The 16,291-nt window shown below is 42.9% G+C and overlaps 1 protein-coding gene across 1 annotated transcript in view; it reads right to left on the bottom strand.

The window, feature by feature from the left end:
* Positions 1-1,268: 1,268 nt before the first annotated feature.
* The window catches only part of fbxo38 (F-box protein 38), a gene marked incomplete at its 5' end in the record, with an annotated part of 165,926 nt that continues 150,903 nt past the window's right edge, over positions 1,269-16,291 (bottom strand). Inside the window, 4 exons of the mRNA XM_083652523.1 lie at positions 1,269-3,411; positions 7,301-7,414; positions 11,945-12,048; positions 15,030-15,175. Of these exons, the coding sequence (XP_083508649.1) occupies positions 3,233-3,411; positions 7,301-7,414; positions 11,945-12,048; positions 15,030-15,175 (543 nt within the window). The 3' untranslated portion in view covers positions 1,269-3,232. The remainder of the gene's footprint in view (positions 3,412-7,300; positions 7,415-11,944; positions 12,049-15,029; positions 15,176-16,291) is intronic.

The raw sequence follows: 16,291 nt of genomic DNA, 5'->3' as shown, positions 1-16,291 counted from the left end.
AATATTCAGATTGCCCACAGGGCGCCGATCTCAGCGAACCTGACCAATCAAGTCTGTCCAGGGGTGAAAGTGGATTTGTAATAGATATATAAATATGTGCTAAAAATAAATATAAAAAGATGAACATGCTAAAATGGAGCTAAAACACTAAATAAGTTAAAATGGATATTAAAAAGATGAATTCATGGGTTAAAATGTACTCTAATATGCTTAATGTGCACTGAATGTAAGAGAGATAAACACTAGTGTTGAAGTGCACTCATCAGTTTATCGGTAATCCATTGCTTTGGTATGGAGATGTTTTCATTGCTCTCTGACCTTCCAGCTAAAAAGATAACAGTAGCTTAGCCTATGTGTCACAAGCACTTTGATGTGATTTCTTTAATGTTTTGATAATGCATTTGAAATGAGATTTGACAGTGATTCTTTACCCAAGTTCGATTATTACTTTCTATCTCTCACCTAAAGATTTGTCTGGATTGATGTTACGGGGGCGGAACAGATTTAATTTCTTGCAGGTACTATACTACCCATATATATATATACTGTAGACTGGAGGACGCCAAATTTCATGCAATTCGGTATAGTGCCACCTACTGACAACACAAAGTGGTTTATATATGTGTGTGTATATATATATGAGTCTGTATAACCCTCTTTCCCTTTTGAACCAAAAACGGGAAAAACAAGAAAACAGGCCCATTTTCTCCTTTTTGGTTTTAAACGGAAAAACGAGAAAACAGGGTCGTTTTCGGGCCACGTTAGCCCACGGACTGTAGTTTGGCCACCTATGATGTACACAAAGTGGGATGCTTCCCGCTTCTTGTTCATGACTAAGTTCATAACTTAATGTTTTATATGCTTAAATGTGTAGAGATATTTATTATGAAATGTGATACGCTAGCTAGTGAAATATGTATGAATCTATGTCACTTAGCTTTCGGTTGGGAATTCCATATAAAAATGCAGATAAACAACAGAAATTACGTGAGTGACAGAGAATGTCCCATGGCAATTGGATAGTGTCCGCAAATTTATACAATTCCTTTAGTTCTTTGGAGTGGGGTTGATGTGTCACCAACCCATCACAATACAACTCAGCAGCTACAAAACCCACCGCTGCTGCAGAAGATGAAAATTGCAAGATGTCATATCAATTCATTATAGCTGAAACACCATGATTATTAAAACGAATTATGACACTGGGACATTTGAGCTCCACTCAGTTCAGGTCTTTTATTTTTTTATTATGTGAAATAGTCTTTCTTTTCTTATAAACATATGAACAACATGAGATCTGTACAGTTTTATACACGAGCAGAAGGCATGTGGCTTTACATTCAGCCCATTCAACATGGAAATAGAATTTCAATTTGTTTGCTAAAAATCCATTTCCTGAACTGATCGAATGTAAAGTCAATTGAATCCACTGCTGTGCAATGCTATAGGGCAGAGCTGTCTATCTAAAGAACCAATGAAATCCCTGATAACTCAAACCAGTTTGACCATTCCTTCCTGACAATAAGCTAGAACACAAGCTATCCAGTAAGCCAGCACACAGTTTGGGCCAGTAATGCTTAGCAACAAAATTTAGATGCAGAAAATAAAATAAAATAGCTTAAGGGTTAAAACAGTTTGAAAGTGCAGCCAATGTCACAGGTAATGGGCTGGCCAAAAAGCATTTTAGAGCTAAGTGCATCTTTAGTCCATTGTATGGCAATCTGGGGGATAGTGTTGGCTGATAACTTCTCTCTTATATTATATTCCTGATGGGGATCACAGCATTAGGGAGGTAACTGGGACACAGAAAAGGGGGAAAAAAGCATCAGGTGCATGAGAGGAGAGTATGGCAGCTTTCAACTAGCCTTCCACCACTGTAGCCCACAAAGGTGAGCGTGTTGTTCAGATAGTGTTTGTGTAACGTATAGCCAGGCGGCCATGTTGAGTTCTCACAAGCTCCTTCATGACCACATTCACATCTCACATCGACCCCATCTACCAATGCGGAAGTCCTAAATACTGCAGATCCTCGAATGGCCACTTGAAGCTGGCTGCAAAAGCGAGTCAGTCCCCATTCACCCCAATGTTAAAATGACCGAGTTCACAATATAAATAAACATGTTTACAGCCTGGTTCAAAAAAATATTTTGGTCTGTATAGCTAATTTCACCTTTCATAACTGTGCGGGGGGTGAAACGATAGAAAAGTTTTGGGGGTGACTGACAGGTCACCTGTTTAGTGATCACACAGCTCGCCAATCATGTACCAATAGAAGGCGGAGCTGCGGCTCTGTAGGAAAGCCCTGAAAGGCACTGTCTGACCTCTGACCTCAGGACTTTAAGCAGCACATTGACAAAGTGCTGTGCTTTCTGTTTGTGTGTGTGGACACTTGGAGGATATAAGAACCAAGCAATCCAGTCATGAAAGAGGATTTCCCTGCCAATGACAGCCTGCACAGGGTGGACAGAGCCAATCCAAATCATGCTGGCTGCATGGCTGCTGATTAGGGAGTGCCTGCTGGTTGGAGCATCTCAACAAGGCAAAAGTGCCAAAGTCACGCGCATTTCCGGTTTAGGCATATGAACCAAGGGATTTCCGCCGCCATTTATTTTTTGAAAGACATTTTGTAAAATGCTTTAAAAAATTGTTTCAAACCAAATCAAGCGATCAGCTATATTTAGGATCAGGAGAGATCATAGAACATTTCACTGGGACCAAAACTAAAAATAATAATAATAATAAAAAAAATAAAATAGCGGATAATAAAAAAATCTTTAGATGATGTTTTTGTTGGTTCGGGGGAAATGTTCTATGGTCTCTCCTGATTTTAAATATACGGTAGCTGAATTGCTTGGTTTGGCAAAGTAAAACTATTTTGATAATCGAAATCTCTATGGAAAAAAGAATGGAGGATGAAATCCCTTGGTTGTATGCCTAAACCGGAAGTGGGCGTGACTTTGGCTCTCTATATGGAGGACATGCTCACACTGTGGATTGGCAGATAGCACTTAAAATGTGTAGTTGTAATAATGGCCGGCCGGGCTCTGACCCTGTCAGGAACAATGTGAAGATGACTGACCCAGTCTGTCTGTCAGGAACAATCATTCAGGCATCCTCATCTCCATCTTGCATTTAGCACTAGCAGAGGTACACACAACGGTGCAGGCAGGCAGGCAGGCAGACACACACACACACACACACACACACACACACACACACATACACACACAGTCTAGATGTAGTGGTCGTCCACAGGCTCTCCTGGTGTGTCACAGTGATGGAGAAAGAGGACCACCACTCTCTGGAACAGTCCTCGGCGGCTCTGTCTGCGCTCAGAGATCTCCTCCCCAATAGTCTCCATGCAGATATCAGCCGACAGCTGGCCCTTACGCCGCGGAGCGTAGATGGTGCCTGACAGGACAAGAGAGACACCACAACATAATGTGCTTACCAGAGATGTTCATCAGTCTTTTTTTTTACAAGTCCAAGTCAAATTCCAAGTCTTTGAGCTAGAGTCCAAGTCTAAAGTCTCTTATGGATGAGCGTTCTATCATCTGCTGGCTGCCATCCAGTCTGCTTAGAATACTGCATAGCTAAAACTAAGGAATTCAAAACATACTGTATTATCCTCACTACTTTATCTATTAGTATACAGTATCAGCATTGATTAGATGACGTTATTATTAGCAGACATTTCCGTAATGGCACCAAAGAAATTATAAATAAATAGTTTGTTCATGAGTCCCAAATCTCAAATCTGAGTCGAGTCTCAAGTCTTTTGAAGGCAAGTCTCAAGTCACTGTGTGATGTGCAATAAGTGCGATTCCAGTCCAAGTCAACATCTCTGGTGGTCACATGAGCATGTTTTCTGGACTGTGTTTTTTGCTTCTCCAATACTTAGCCAGTGGAATGTCTTCTACAACATCTAGCCAGTGAAATGTCTTCTCCAACATCTATTCTAGCCAGTTAAATGTCTTCTCCAACATCTGTGTTCAGTATTCTGTAGTGGAATACATCTTAAAGGCACTATGTGTAAGATTCTGCACTATTAAATATCACCAAACCATTACCTTGTATATGTTGAGGACTTACAGTGATTCATTTCTGTGTTTACAACTAAGCCACGCCCCCTCCCTGTGTTGTGATGTGCCACCAAATCTCCTCCCAACATCGCCGAACCTGTTTACATAGAAATCCCTCCCTCAGAGGCCGACCTAGTGAGCCCCTCCCAGCCCAGAGCCCAAAACAGAATTTTGTAGACAAAGATGGCGGATCCCTGAAGCGGGCATTCCAGACATTCCATTCTCTGATCCACCTTATGTTTGCGGTTTCATACTTTAGCCAAATCGCCGCCGAAAAGAAGTATCTCAGACCAGAGTCAACCTTGCCGGTCTGGCTTTCACTAGATGGAGAGACCTACGAGCAGCTATATCTGGCCTGCAAAGTGACTCGGAGCTGGCGTGTTCTCCTGTACTTACACATGGTAAGTAACGTTATAGGTTTTGCATGTCCCATTTCAGTAACGTTACGCATGATAGCGAAATGTACAAGTTGTTATCGATATTGTGAATTTGTTCTGGGAATGTTGTAATCATTTGGCTAACTGTTGCTTTTCACGGCTATTCAAATGACTTTACACTGCTAGTGTGGCCTGTACGTTGCTGGATTAGATTAGCTTGTCGTTCGTGTATAACTTATACACAGACATTCTGGTGACAAGTTGACATGCATGACATAGCGTTACTTCCCATTAGAAATTTCGCATGCATTTTCTGTTATAATTACGTCCAGTTGCTGTCACTATGACGCAGAACGGTATAGTAATGTGTAAACACTTAGAAACGCCATGGAGAAAAGCTATAGTTCGCTAATGTTAGCAGTTTGTTTTTCTATTCTGTTTCACTAAGCAACGTTACATTAGAAAATAGCTGTAACACCGTCCAAACAAATCAAGGTTTGGTAAGGTTTGGTAAAAGTATCTAATTCATGACAATGTGGAGGAACCCTGCCTTGATAGCAGCTACAAAATAGATGATTCAAATGAATACTAAACACATTTCCATTTGTCTGATTTTCAAGGTGCCAGTCATCCAGAAGAGCTGACGATAGTCAAGATAGAAAACAAGCTGGACCCACGATTATGATATTTGAGATGGATAAATTGTGCTTTTATAGCAAACCTGTATAATACATGTTCCATCATCTTTGATGTTTTGATGTTTGCTGTCTGTAATCTTCTGTACACCAATAAAGTTGATATGACTTCATCCATGTCTCTTGGCCACTATTCTCCATTGTAACATTAGATTTGCCTAAAGCTGAGTGTGTCTAGCTACAGTAGCCTACCAGTATTTGTGTTTCTGTGTATATATAGCCTACTTTATATAATAGACAGTGTATGTGATGTTTCTCAGTACATTGATTTCACAACTTCGTTTATCAGAAAAAATACTTTATTTGCAAAACTAAAATATGGGCTACACCAGAATGACGTGACCAGTTCCATCAGCTATGCGGTTCTTCAGGATGTCGACAAGATCTGCTATCGTCCTACAGCCGACCTTCCTCTCTGCGACCCTGCCTCCTCTTTGTCCCACTGGTGCTAGCCTGGGCTTCAGGCATACACCTTGGTTTGCCTTCCTATAAAAAACAGCAGTGATTCAAGCGTTTGAACAACTCTAACAATGAGAAAATACTAGCGTTGCACTATGAATACATTTTGGCCATGTCTTGGTATTAGCAGACGAACAAAAACACAGGCTAAGCTACTCACTGTTGACAGACAGCTGTGGTTAGCTAGCGATGTCCCCAACATTGAATTGAAATCATCCTAATTTAGCTATGTCAAACTAGTTTTAGACAATGTTTTGCCTAACCGTACTTAGCAATAGGGCAGGCTATGCAAAAGGTTAGGTTACATGTATTACAATGTAACCTAACCTTTTCAAAATCCATGTAACCGTTGATACAAATAACAATAACAGTCTTACCAAGCAGACTATTGTCAATATCCTAAAGGTTTATGACTATCATGTGAAATGTGTCATTACTCAAGCCAAAGACATAGCCGAGATGCATTCGTGCTTGTTTTATGTACTTACGTCTGCAGTAGGTAGGCTATGCACAAAATAGTTGTTTATTTCTCTGTTGCTTGGGAGGGAGAGGGGGGCGGGGGAACCAGGAAGTGCTCTGCGCTGGTGGGTGGGATCGAGATTGTTTAGGTAAACAACTTTTGTTTGTTTTGAAATGGCGACATCTAGTGGACAAAAAAATCACACATAGTGCCTTTAACACATTCACTGCCAACAGTTTTTTTTTTTTACTGTAGGTAGCTTCTGCCAAGTTTTTTTTTTTGAGGATTCTGGCTCATCTTTCAAGAGCCGAGGATTATTTTCTGCTAGGACTTTGTGAACACAAAATATCTCAAAAGAACTAATAGAATGTGTGCTTTCTCTGTCTAAAATAGTTAGTTTGTAGAGTTAGTAGTTATGTAGGCATTAGCAGTTGAATACAGCATGGTTTCAGCGTCTGAGAATGAAAGCTGAGATAATTGAATTTTTGTGAAATTCGATAGAACAGGCAGAACAGTCACTTTAACCATTTATTTTTGGCATCAGTAAGACATCAGACATCTAAACAATAGTTCTGAACAGTAATTTCCTCCATAACAGCACCCCCACCCCCCTCTCCTTCAAACTCCTCCCTCTGTGGGTGTTCTCCTCCTCCCTCCGTGGCTCTGCAGCGGGTGTGTCACAAGCGAGTTTCTGCTGCCTGTCTGTGCTGCCTGGCGGCTGCTCGTCGGGCGAGTCTGGATCGGGAACAGTGATTTCCTCCATAACAGCACCCCCATCCCCCTGGGATGAAGCTGCATGCGATTCTGGCCTTTATGCTGCGTGTTTCAAAGTGTGTTGCACCCAGTCTATTTTTGGAACCCCCCACCGTTGTGCGCCACCGTTGTGCGCCAGCGCGAAAGCGTTTTCGCCAAACCATTCTACAGTAGGAGAATGGTTTCCTCACGCTTTTCCCTGCAGTTTTGGCTCGGCTTTCTCTAGTCTGGAGAGCACTGTCGCCACTTAGTGGGTCGGTGGAATGGGTTGTACACGTTCGGTGGCTCCCATATTTTTATAGGAGATGTAAAAGGGTTTGATCCACGTCCCACCGTCAAAATTGCCGGCAGTCAACCGTTGGATTTTTTTTGACGAGTTAACTCGTCCACGGCAGTGAACGTGTTAAAAATAACCCTCCCAACACTGTATGAACATGAATAGAACACCATGCATGATGTGTTGATTGCACTCACTGGTCTCGTCGTCTTCAAAGTCATAGCGGGCATAGCTGTTGGGATCAGCGGTTCTCAGAGTCCTCAGCCAGGGGAAGTCTGTTATCATGCTGTAGGGGGCGCCATCCACTACTCCTACAGACAGAAAATTACATCACTGAAGGAAAACAGTAAGTTTTTGGGAGTTTCCTCTGATCATCTACTGTAGCATGAACCTGACGCTGCCAGATGGGGGCGGTTTTGTTTTCAAAAAACACGTACACCCATCTGGGAATGCCTTCAGTGGCTGCAATGTCATGTAAAAACTAGAACGACCACAACGCGGACTTATGCCTCCGCCATTAGTTCATTCTACAGTCCAAATCGCCATTTGAGGCAATTGGAAGAAATTCGGTCAAGGCGCTCCTGAGATGTTGCGTTACAGAGCTTGAAAATTGGGTGTGTGAGGTCACAGTGACCTTGAACTTTGACCACCAAAATGTCCTTGAGTCCAAGTGGACGTTTGAGGCAAATTCGAAGAAATTCCATCAAGACATTCCTGAGATATCGCGTTAACAAGCTTGAAAATGGCGTTCGAGAGGTCACAGTGACCTTGACCTTTGACCACCTTTGACCTTTGTGCACCTATGTGCAGTGAATATGCCACTGTCTCTGACTTGTCTTATCACTTTGCCTTATTGCTTGTTGTGTCTCTTGTTGTTTTTGCACTCATATGCCCTGTTATATTTGTACTATGTTGTAAACAGAGTCCACCGCACAAGAATTTCACACGTGATACTTGTACTATGGAGTGACAATAAAATCTTGAATCTTGAGATATCGCGTTAACAAGCTTGAAAATGGCATTCGAGAGGTCACAGTGACCTTGACCTTTAACCTTTGATAACCAAAATTGAATCAGTTCATCCTTGCGTCCAGGTCGATGTTTGAGCCAAATCAGAAGAAATTCTATCAAGCCGTTCTTGAGATATTGCGTTAACGAACTTGGGAATGGCGTTCATGAGGTCATAGTGACCTTGAAGTCTGACCACCAAAATGTAATCAGTTCATCCTTGAGTCCAAGTCGATGTTTGAGACAAATTTTATGAAATTCTGTCAAGGCATTCCTGAGATATCGCGTTAACAAGCTTGAAAATGGCGCTCGAGAGGTCACAGTGACCTTGACCTTTGACCACCAAAATCTAATCAGTTCATCCTTGAGTCCAAGTCGATGTTTGAGACAAATTTTATGAAATTCTGTCAAGGCATTCCTGAGATATCGCGTTAACAAGCTTGAAAATGGCGCTCGAGAGGTCACAGTGACCTTGACCTTTGACCACCAAAATCTAATCAGTTCATCCTTGAGTCCAACTCGATGTTTGAGGCAAATTTGATGAAATTCTGCCAAGGCATTCCTGAGATATCGCGTTAACAAGCTTGAAAATGGCGTTCGAGAGGTCACAGTGACCTTGACCTTTGACCTTTGACCACCAAAATCTAATCAGATCATCCTTGAGTCTAAGTGGATGTTTAAGGCAAATTTGATTAAATTTTGTCAAGGCGTTCCTCAGATATCGCGTTAATGAACCTTGTACAGACGGACGTACTGTACATACGGACGGACAACCTGGATCCATAATGCCTCCGGCCTGGCTATCGCCGGCGGTGGCATAAAAACTACTGGACAGGTGATTGGACGAACCATTTGTCTATCACCTGGGAGGGATATGACGTAGGAGCTCCGTGCCGATCAAAGCAGGCTGAGGCTAACATGGAGGGTAACAGATAATAAACGCAAAACAAACTGCAGATGTTGGGTGCAATCATTGACTCTTCAATTCGCCATTCAAAAGAAAGAAGAGTGAAGAATAACTGCAGATGTTTGACTGAGGATGAATGCTTAGTTAGCATGAAGGTAGGCAATTTTTGCACGTTAAATGTAATGTTACCCAACAGCATTGTGCAAGTTCACATTTCATTTCAGAACAAACAAAAACATCTGAGATGGCCTTCATCATCATCATCATCCAACTAGCGTTACGTTACTTTATCAGTTCATTGCCGAATCTGGCCCGGGCGGGCTGATGTCACCAGTGACGTCACCAATGATGATGTCACCAGTGATGATGTCATCATTGATGTCATCCTTGGGTGAGGCTATTATAAGTTCTGCGATGATGTCATCGGGGATGATGTCATCAGTGATGTCATCAGTCTAAGGGTATCCACCTTATTTCTAGCTGCCATGATGCCTTATGGGTGCTTCTTCCGGTGTAATCCTCCCAGCCCTACTCCCCCCGTTACGTTGCTGACAGCTTGACACCCGTCTGTAAACAATATGTTTCAAAGCTGCAGGCGAACGGAGCAAATCAGGTCCAGCTTGGCAAAAATCTCGTCGATAAATATCCAGAGTTGCTCAAAGAGCAACAGAAATAGCGTTGTGATAGATTAAATTATTACAATCCCTCAAATAAGTCTAAAACCAGTCTTATTTATTGTGACAATCAACTCCCCATTTCCTCATTAACGAGGAAATGCGCAAGCTGCAACAATCAAGTCAAGTTAAACCGGACCTTGTACCCATAATTATTTTACAGCGGGGCATTCAAAAATAAGGTGGATAAGGCTATTATACCTCAAGTAACCAGCAGTAACTAGCACTACGCGCGCCTAACTGTTATCTCTACTCCATCTATCTATCTATCTATATATCTTCTATCTATAATTCCAGGAGTGTCTGTCTGTCATGTATTTCTGCGCACAATCATTGTGATGTCATCAGTGAGTGATCTAAAATGCTATTGGCTAATGGGGTGGCTGGGCGGGACTGAGTGTTTGGGTTTTGACAGTGCGGTGGAGACTGGAGACTTTGTGTGTGTCAGTGTGTGTGCTGCTGTGCACCGTCATAGCGCGTGTGTTTTCCTCTTAACGTAGCGGCTAGCTACCCAAAGCAAGCCAAGTCTACTATTTTCTACTACTCAATTATTACAATTAGCCCGACTCATTTGCAATAAGTGTGTTTGTACGGCTAAAGTTTTGCATGCTATGCTATCTATCGTCTGAGAAATCATTCCAACGTCTGCTGTCGCCTGATGCTAATGTAAAAGCAGGCTAGTGTGTTCTGCCTGCTTGCTAACGTGGAAGCTAGTGTTTTCCCCCTGGATGAGACGACTAGCCGGACCATCACCAGATAGCGCACCGTGTGACCGGAAAAGCACGGTTGCAGTTGCACCTCTGGAAATGATAGGCTAATTGAGTCTTATTGGCTGTTTATACGTTCAAATACAAAATAAAAATATACATGCCTAATTATGACATTATTTATATAGCCTAAGCCTATATCAATTATTTTTAAGCGAAAAACAGATTTAACATGAGTCCTGAATTTATCCCACTTCTCTTAAATCTTAAAGGACACGATGTCCTGCACCTGTTTTGTCTAGCGGAAAGCCTGATGTATGTCTGCGCCCAATCATTGTGATATCATCAGTGAGTGATGTCAGTGATGCAAAATTGGGCAATTGTGCACAGACACTGATTTCACAATTGCATCAGTGATGTCACTAAAGCACTTCATTGTGACATCCTCAGTGATGTCAAGGGGGAGGGGAACGGGCACTGAGTAACGGCTACTACAATTGCGGGGGGGGGGGGGGGGGGGTGCGCTGAAGAGTGGGAGAGCAATGGGGAGAAGGGGAATGGGTACAGTAGATGTACCCGTGTGTGTGTGTGTTGGGGGTTGGGGGTTGGGGGCGGGAGCAGAATCTTCTTAGTTAAAATTGAGAACCGTTTGTTGGATCGACTTCAAACTTGGGGAGTGTGCTTAGGGGGACCTGACGGACTGCAGTGTGGGTGTGGGGGGGAGAAGCGCCCACAGGGTGGTGCATGGGGGGATAATAATAAACATAGCACTATGGGTATTGCACTAGTATGTGATGATGTCACTGATGACATCACCGATGATGTTGGCCGAGGCGGCCGAGCTGCGTATGTGAGCTACAGGGCGAGCCTAGGAATCTAGCACGCATAGCGAAGGACAGACATACAGACAGTCCTATAATAAGTCCAAATTGCATGAAATGCGGCACCGCACTCCATCGGGGTCCGAGCAGCGCACTCCCCAAGTTTGAAGTCAATCGAACAAATGTTTCTCGAGATAAACTGCTTTTTGTGTTTAGGTGGCGTTATGTCAAATTGCAAGAAATTCAGCGCTGCACTACTTCGAGTTCCCAGGAGCACACTCCCTAAGTATGTTCTGGGCTATAGCCTTTCATTTAAGGAATAAATATTGTTCCACAGATTGAACATGCTGTTTAGATGGCTGGGTTAAGCAAAGTGCATTGGTAAATTTATTATTAACAGCTTAGTTGTATAAGCGAGGGAAAAAGATCGGATCGGATTGATATCGGTATCGGCAGATACTCAAGATTGTGCTAACGGATATCGGATCGGATATGTAAAAAGTGGTATTGTGCCATCCCTACTTGACCCTGTTCACACCCTTTCTCTAAATTGGGGCCACGCCAGCTGCAATCTACTGCATGTACCAAGTTGCCAAGTTGAGTAATGAAATTGGATACATTCAAACCAAACTGTAACACTATGCAAATAAATCTGTCTATCTACCCCGAGGGGAAGTTGGTAGATGTGCTGGGAGTTAGTTAGTGTAGGTTTTACTGTGGTTACCCTCCAATGTATAGATGTCCCGGCCCCAGGGGTAGATGGGATACTTCTTAACATCCTCCTCCGTCCGAGTGGCCTCCGGGAAAAACTCATACTTTATTAACTCCCTGAGGAAGAACACACACACACACACACACACACACACACACACACACACACACACACACACACACACACACACACACACACACACACACACAGAAAGATCATCAGCTATATTTACTTGCTAAGCATGACATTGGCAGTTTGAGCACTCCATTAGAGCACATTAGTAAAACAAAACTTGTTTTATGGATAATCAAGGCTGAAATGTCACTGGCATAAGTGCTGATGCCAACAATCTAATTTTTCTGTCATGTTTCAACGTTGAGCTCTTTATCCCATTTCACCTTTACTGCCCGTTCCCCCCATTCATCACCCCATGAGCACTCGCCCGCACACACTGCAGTGAGTCAGGTCCCCCTAAGCGCACTCCCCAAGTTTGAAGTCGATCAGACAAATGGTTCTCGAGATACGCGAAGGACAGACATAAAGAAGTCGATCTGACATACAGTCCTGGAGATACGTGAAAGCTGTGATCGTATTGGTTGAATTGCACAAAGTTTACCACTGCAATTTATCTGGTTCCCAGCAACGCACCCACCAAGTTTGAAGTCAATCGGACGAATGGTTCTCGAGTGGAGATAAACTGCTTTTTTGCGTTGTCAGTAGGTGACGCTATGCCAAATTACAAGACATTCAGCACTGCATCGAGTTCCCAGCAGCACACTCCCCAAGTTTGAAGTCAATCGGATGAACAGTTATCAAGATAAACCGCTTTTTGTGTTGCCAGTAGGTGGCGCTGTGCCGAAATGCACAAAATTCAGCACTGCTCTATGTCGGGTTCTCAGCAGCGCACGATGTGCGGCACTGCAACTTTGGCGATGTAGTTGGATCCTAGACCGATCCTGACAGTGAGTACAGGTCAGGAAAGGTAACCTGTCTGTTGGCAAAGCTTGAAAATACGTGGAGGCGGCGTCCGGATCTTCCATATTTCTATGACAGCTGAACCGCTAGTTGTAACTTTCTGCAACCAGTTCGGCTCTGCCCACAAATTACGTAATTGCTGTTTACAAACATAAAAAGGTCTATTTGTCAAAAGTATGCAATGTTATTGACTTTGAAAATTGCTAGCATAATGTTCGCTTTCTGGCTCAGCTGAACCAATTAAAAGAGTTCTTCTGACTCCATAGCGGTTCGTATCCAGTGGCGATTTTGCATTAGGGGCAAGTAGGTAAATGGTAAATGGCCTGCATTTATATAGCGCTTTTATCCAAAGCGCTTTACAGTCAGTAGGTACATTCACCCATTCATACACCGATGGCGGCAGGTTACCACGCAGGGTGCTGGCACACCAACGGGAGCAATTTGGGGTTCAGTATCTTGCCCAAGGACACTTCGACATGCAGACTGGAGGAGCCGGGAATCGAACCACCGACTTCTTTTATCCAAAGCGATTAGTGGACGACCCGCTCTACCTCCTGAGCCACAGACGCCCCAAGTAGGGCAGTGCCCCACCAGATGGCGCTGTGTTGCAAGAAGCTCATTACATCTGACTGTTGTGGCAAATCGTGTTTTATATTTAATACAAAGTAGTGATTCAACTGTGAATTTGGTGTCTATATAAATTCACTTTACTCACAATCCCTATAGTGCTGTTTTGGAGTAATTTCCTTGTGTGTGTCTGTTCCTGTGTGCACGGCTCTGCTCGCGCAGCGTGCTGCATTTCCTGCATGTGGGGCAACATGGCGCTCTGACCCACCGTTGCCATAGAAACAACCATGTGACATGGCCTGTCATATGCCAATTTTTTATGAGAGATGATGATGCCCCATGTGAACTCCTGACATGAACTCCGCCCAACAGGTGTGGCCGCGAAATGTCATGTGACGAGGAGAAAATAAACAAACCAAGGCTAAATCAGACCAGTACATTGCTGCTAGCTAGCTAAATACTGTGAAGTGTGTTTTTATTTAGCCTACTACAATGAATCGCGTAGACTATTTGTGGTCGGTTTGGTACATTGCTGTTGGAAGAGAAATTGGAAAGAAAGCGTTTAGGGCCACACAGTCCAGAAGATTTCGTCATGCTTCAGCCTGGGGATAAAGTGAATGCAAGGTTTGTACATTTACTAGCTGTCATATATGTGATAGTAACCCCGTCTGGGACAAACAAGGAAGTGAGGGAAGAGAGCAGTGTGTGTGTTTGCAGCAGAGGGCCGCTCAATATCACTGCTATGAAGTCTGCGTTCCGTGGGTAAATATGCACGAGCTCCATACCGAGCGCACCAGGACAAATGTGAAGTGTATCTATAAAATTGAGTATGTGGGCTTGTTTGTTTGTTTCAAGTTGTGTGTTCGGCCACAGCTATGCCGTTTTATGTGCGATCGGGCTGAAACCTTCAGGGTGTGTAAAAGGCACCCGTGCGGGTGACCTGATGGAGCCAGATTTTTTAATTAGGCTAATTAGCTAATGATGTGATGTCATCAATGATGATGTCAAAATGATGTCATAAGGGGGCACACAGACACACACACACACACACACACACACACACACACACACACACACAAGGAGGCATTGTGACAAGACTGATCAGTGATGTTACACACACACAAGGAGACATTGTGACAAGAGTGAGCAGTGATGTCATAGGGGGCACACACACACACACACACACACACACACACACACACACACACACACACACACACACACTTATGATGTCATCACTGATCTCATAATGGGGCACACACACACACACACGTGTGACATCACTGATGAGCCTAAGCATCGAGCGCAGTATATTACCATGGTATAAGCGGGATAATCAACTGCTAGGTGTGCGGTAGACACCAAAACCACCCAGGTTGAATAGTAATTTAGATATAGCCATTTTAAGCTCCTGGCATCCACCATCTTGAAAATGACCCCTTTCCTGAAGTCAGATTTTCCTAGATTTTTAGTACCAGAATCCATTTTGTATCAATTTGTTCAGGGTTAGGTGATTTTTTCATGTAATGACTGGCCTATCTGTGTTAGTACTCACTGGCTGATGTTGGCTATGGTGTCCATCCAGCTGCGAATGCGGACCTTGTTGCGTATGTTTGGAGGGTTACTGAACTCGTGCACTATAGCAATGTGATAGGGATAGGGACCCTGGAACAGCTGACGCTCCAAAGCTAGAGAATCAATCTAGGAAAAAAAGGTGAGGGGAGACAGAATTAATGATGCATTCATTTGACATTTAGCACATAATTAATGAGCTCCATACTGAAATGCTTCCCAGAGATACGGTGAGCATAATGTGTGGCAGTGTATACACTGTACTGTCATACGGCAGAATGGACCTTTCTCCTGTCATATTGGATGTAAGAGTACCGCAGGGATGATGTATTTTTGTAGGCTCAACTAGAAATGGCTGCCATGCTGGTTCTTAACGGGAAAAGGCTATAGGATTTCGATTAAATCCATGAAATAAGGTCTGTGGTTAACACAAGCTTATGGGAGTGGAAATTTGTGTTCAGCAGGATAATCTTCACAAACGAGGAGCACTTTTATGACTTTTTAAACATTTTCTGAAAATCACATTGAAAGAAAAAAACACATTTACTTTTCAAAAGTCATAAAAGTGGTGCACATTTGTGAAGATTATCCTGCTGAACATACATTTCCACTCCCATAAAGTTTTCCCCTTACGAACCGAAGTGCTATTCCTGGACTCATTCCTGTGGTACTCTACAGGGTTCCAAGGGCCAGCATTATACATGTATACTGTACATGCTGGCCATGGACATTATATAGACGGGTTTTCACGGAATTGTGTGAGGCTGTGGTTTACAATGATTTTCCAACACCTCTTAGCCGTTGTAAAATGATTGTAAACCATGGCCTATTGGGGTTTATTGCTTAATTTGAAACCTAGCTTACTTCACATCAGCTATTGTATTAGCAAACACTGCACAAGGAATTAAAGGAAGGCTTTACCGATTTTCAACCCACTTTGTACCATTAATGATTAATGTATCATTAATATATATATATATATATATATATATATATATATATATATATATATATATGTATCAGTAATATGCAGATGGAAAGTCTTTATCTTGTCTTCATGTTTTCCTGCACTGAAAGCTCTGCACTTTATTCCAGGCACTTTGGTATCAAAATGACACGTTACACCTCATTCTGACACGTTACACCTCATTCTGACGCGTTACGCCTCATTCTGACACGTTACACCTCATTCTGACACGTTACACCTCATTCTGACACGTTACACCTCATTCTAACACGTTACAC

This window comes from Poromitra crassiceps (genome assembly GCF_964638095.1).
Source record: "Poromitra crassiceps genome assembly, chromosome: 15".
In the NCBI taxonomy this organism is placed as follows: Eukaryota; Metazoa; Chordata; class Actinopteri; order Beryciformes; family Melamphaidae; genus Poromitra; species Poromitra crassiceps.
Note: the sequence above shows the minus strand (reverse complement) of the source record. Positions and strands in the feature narration are given on the sequence as shown.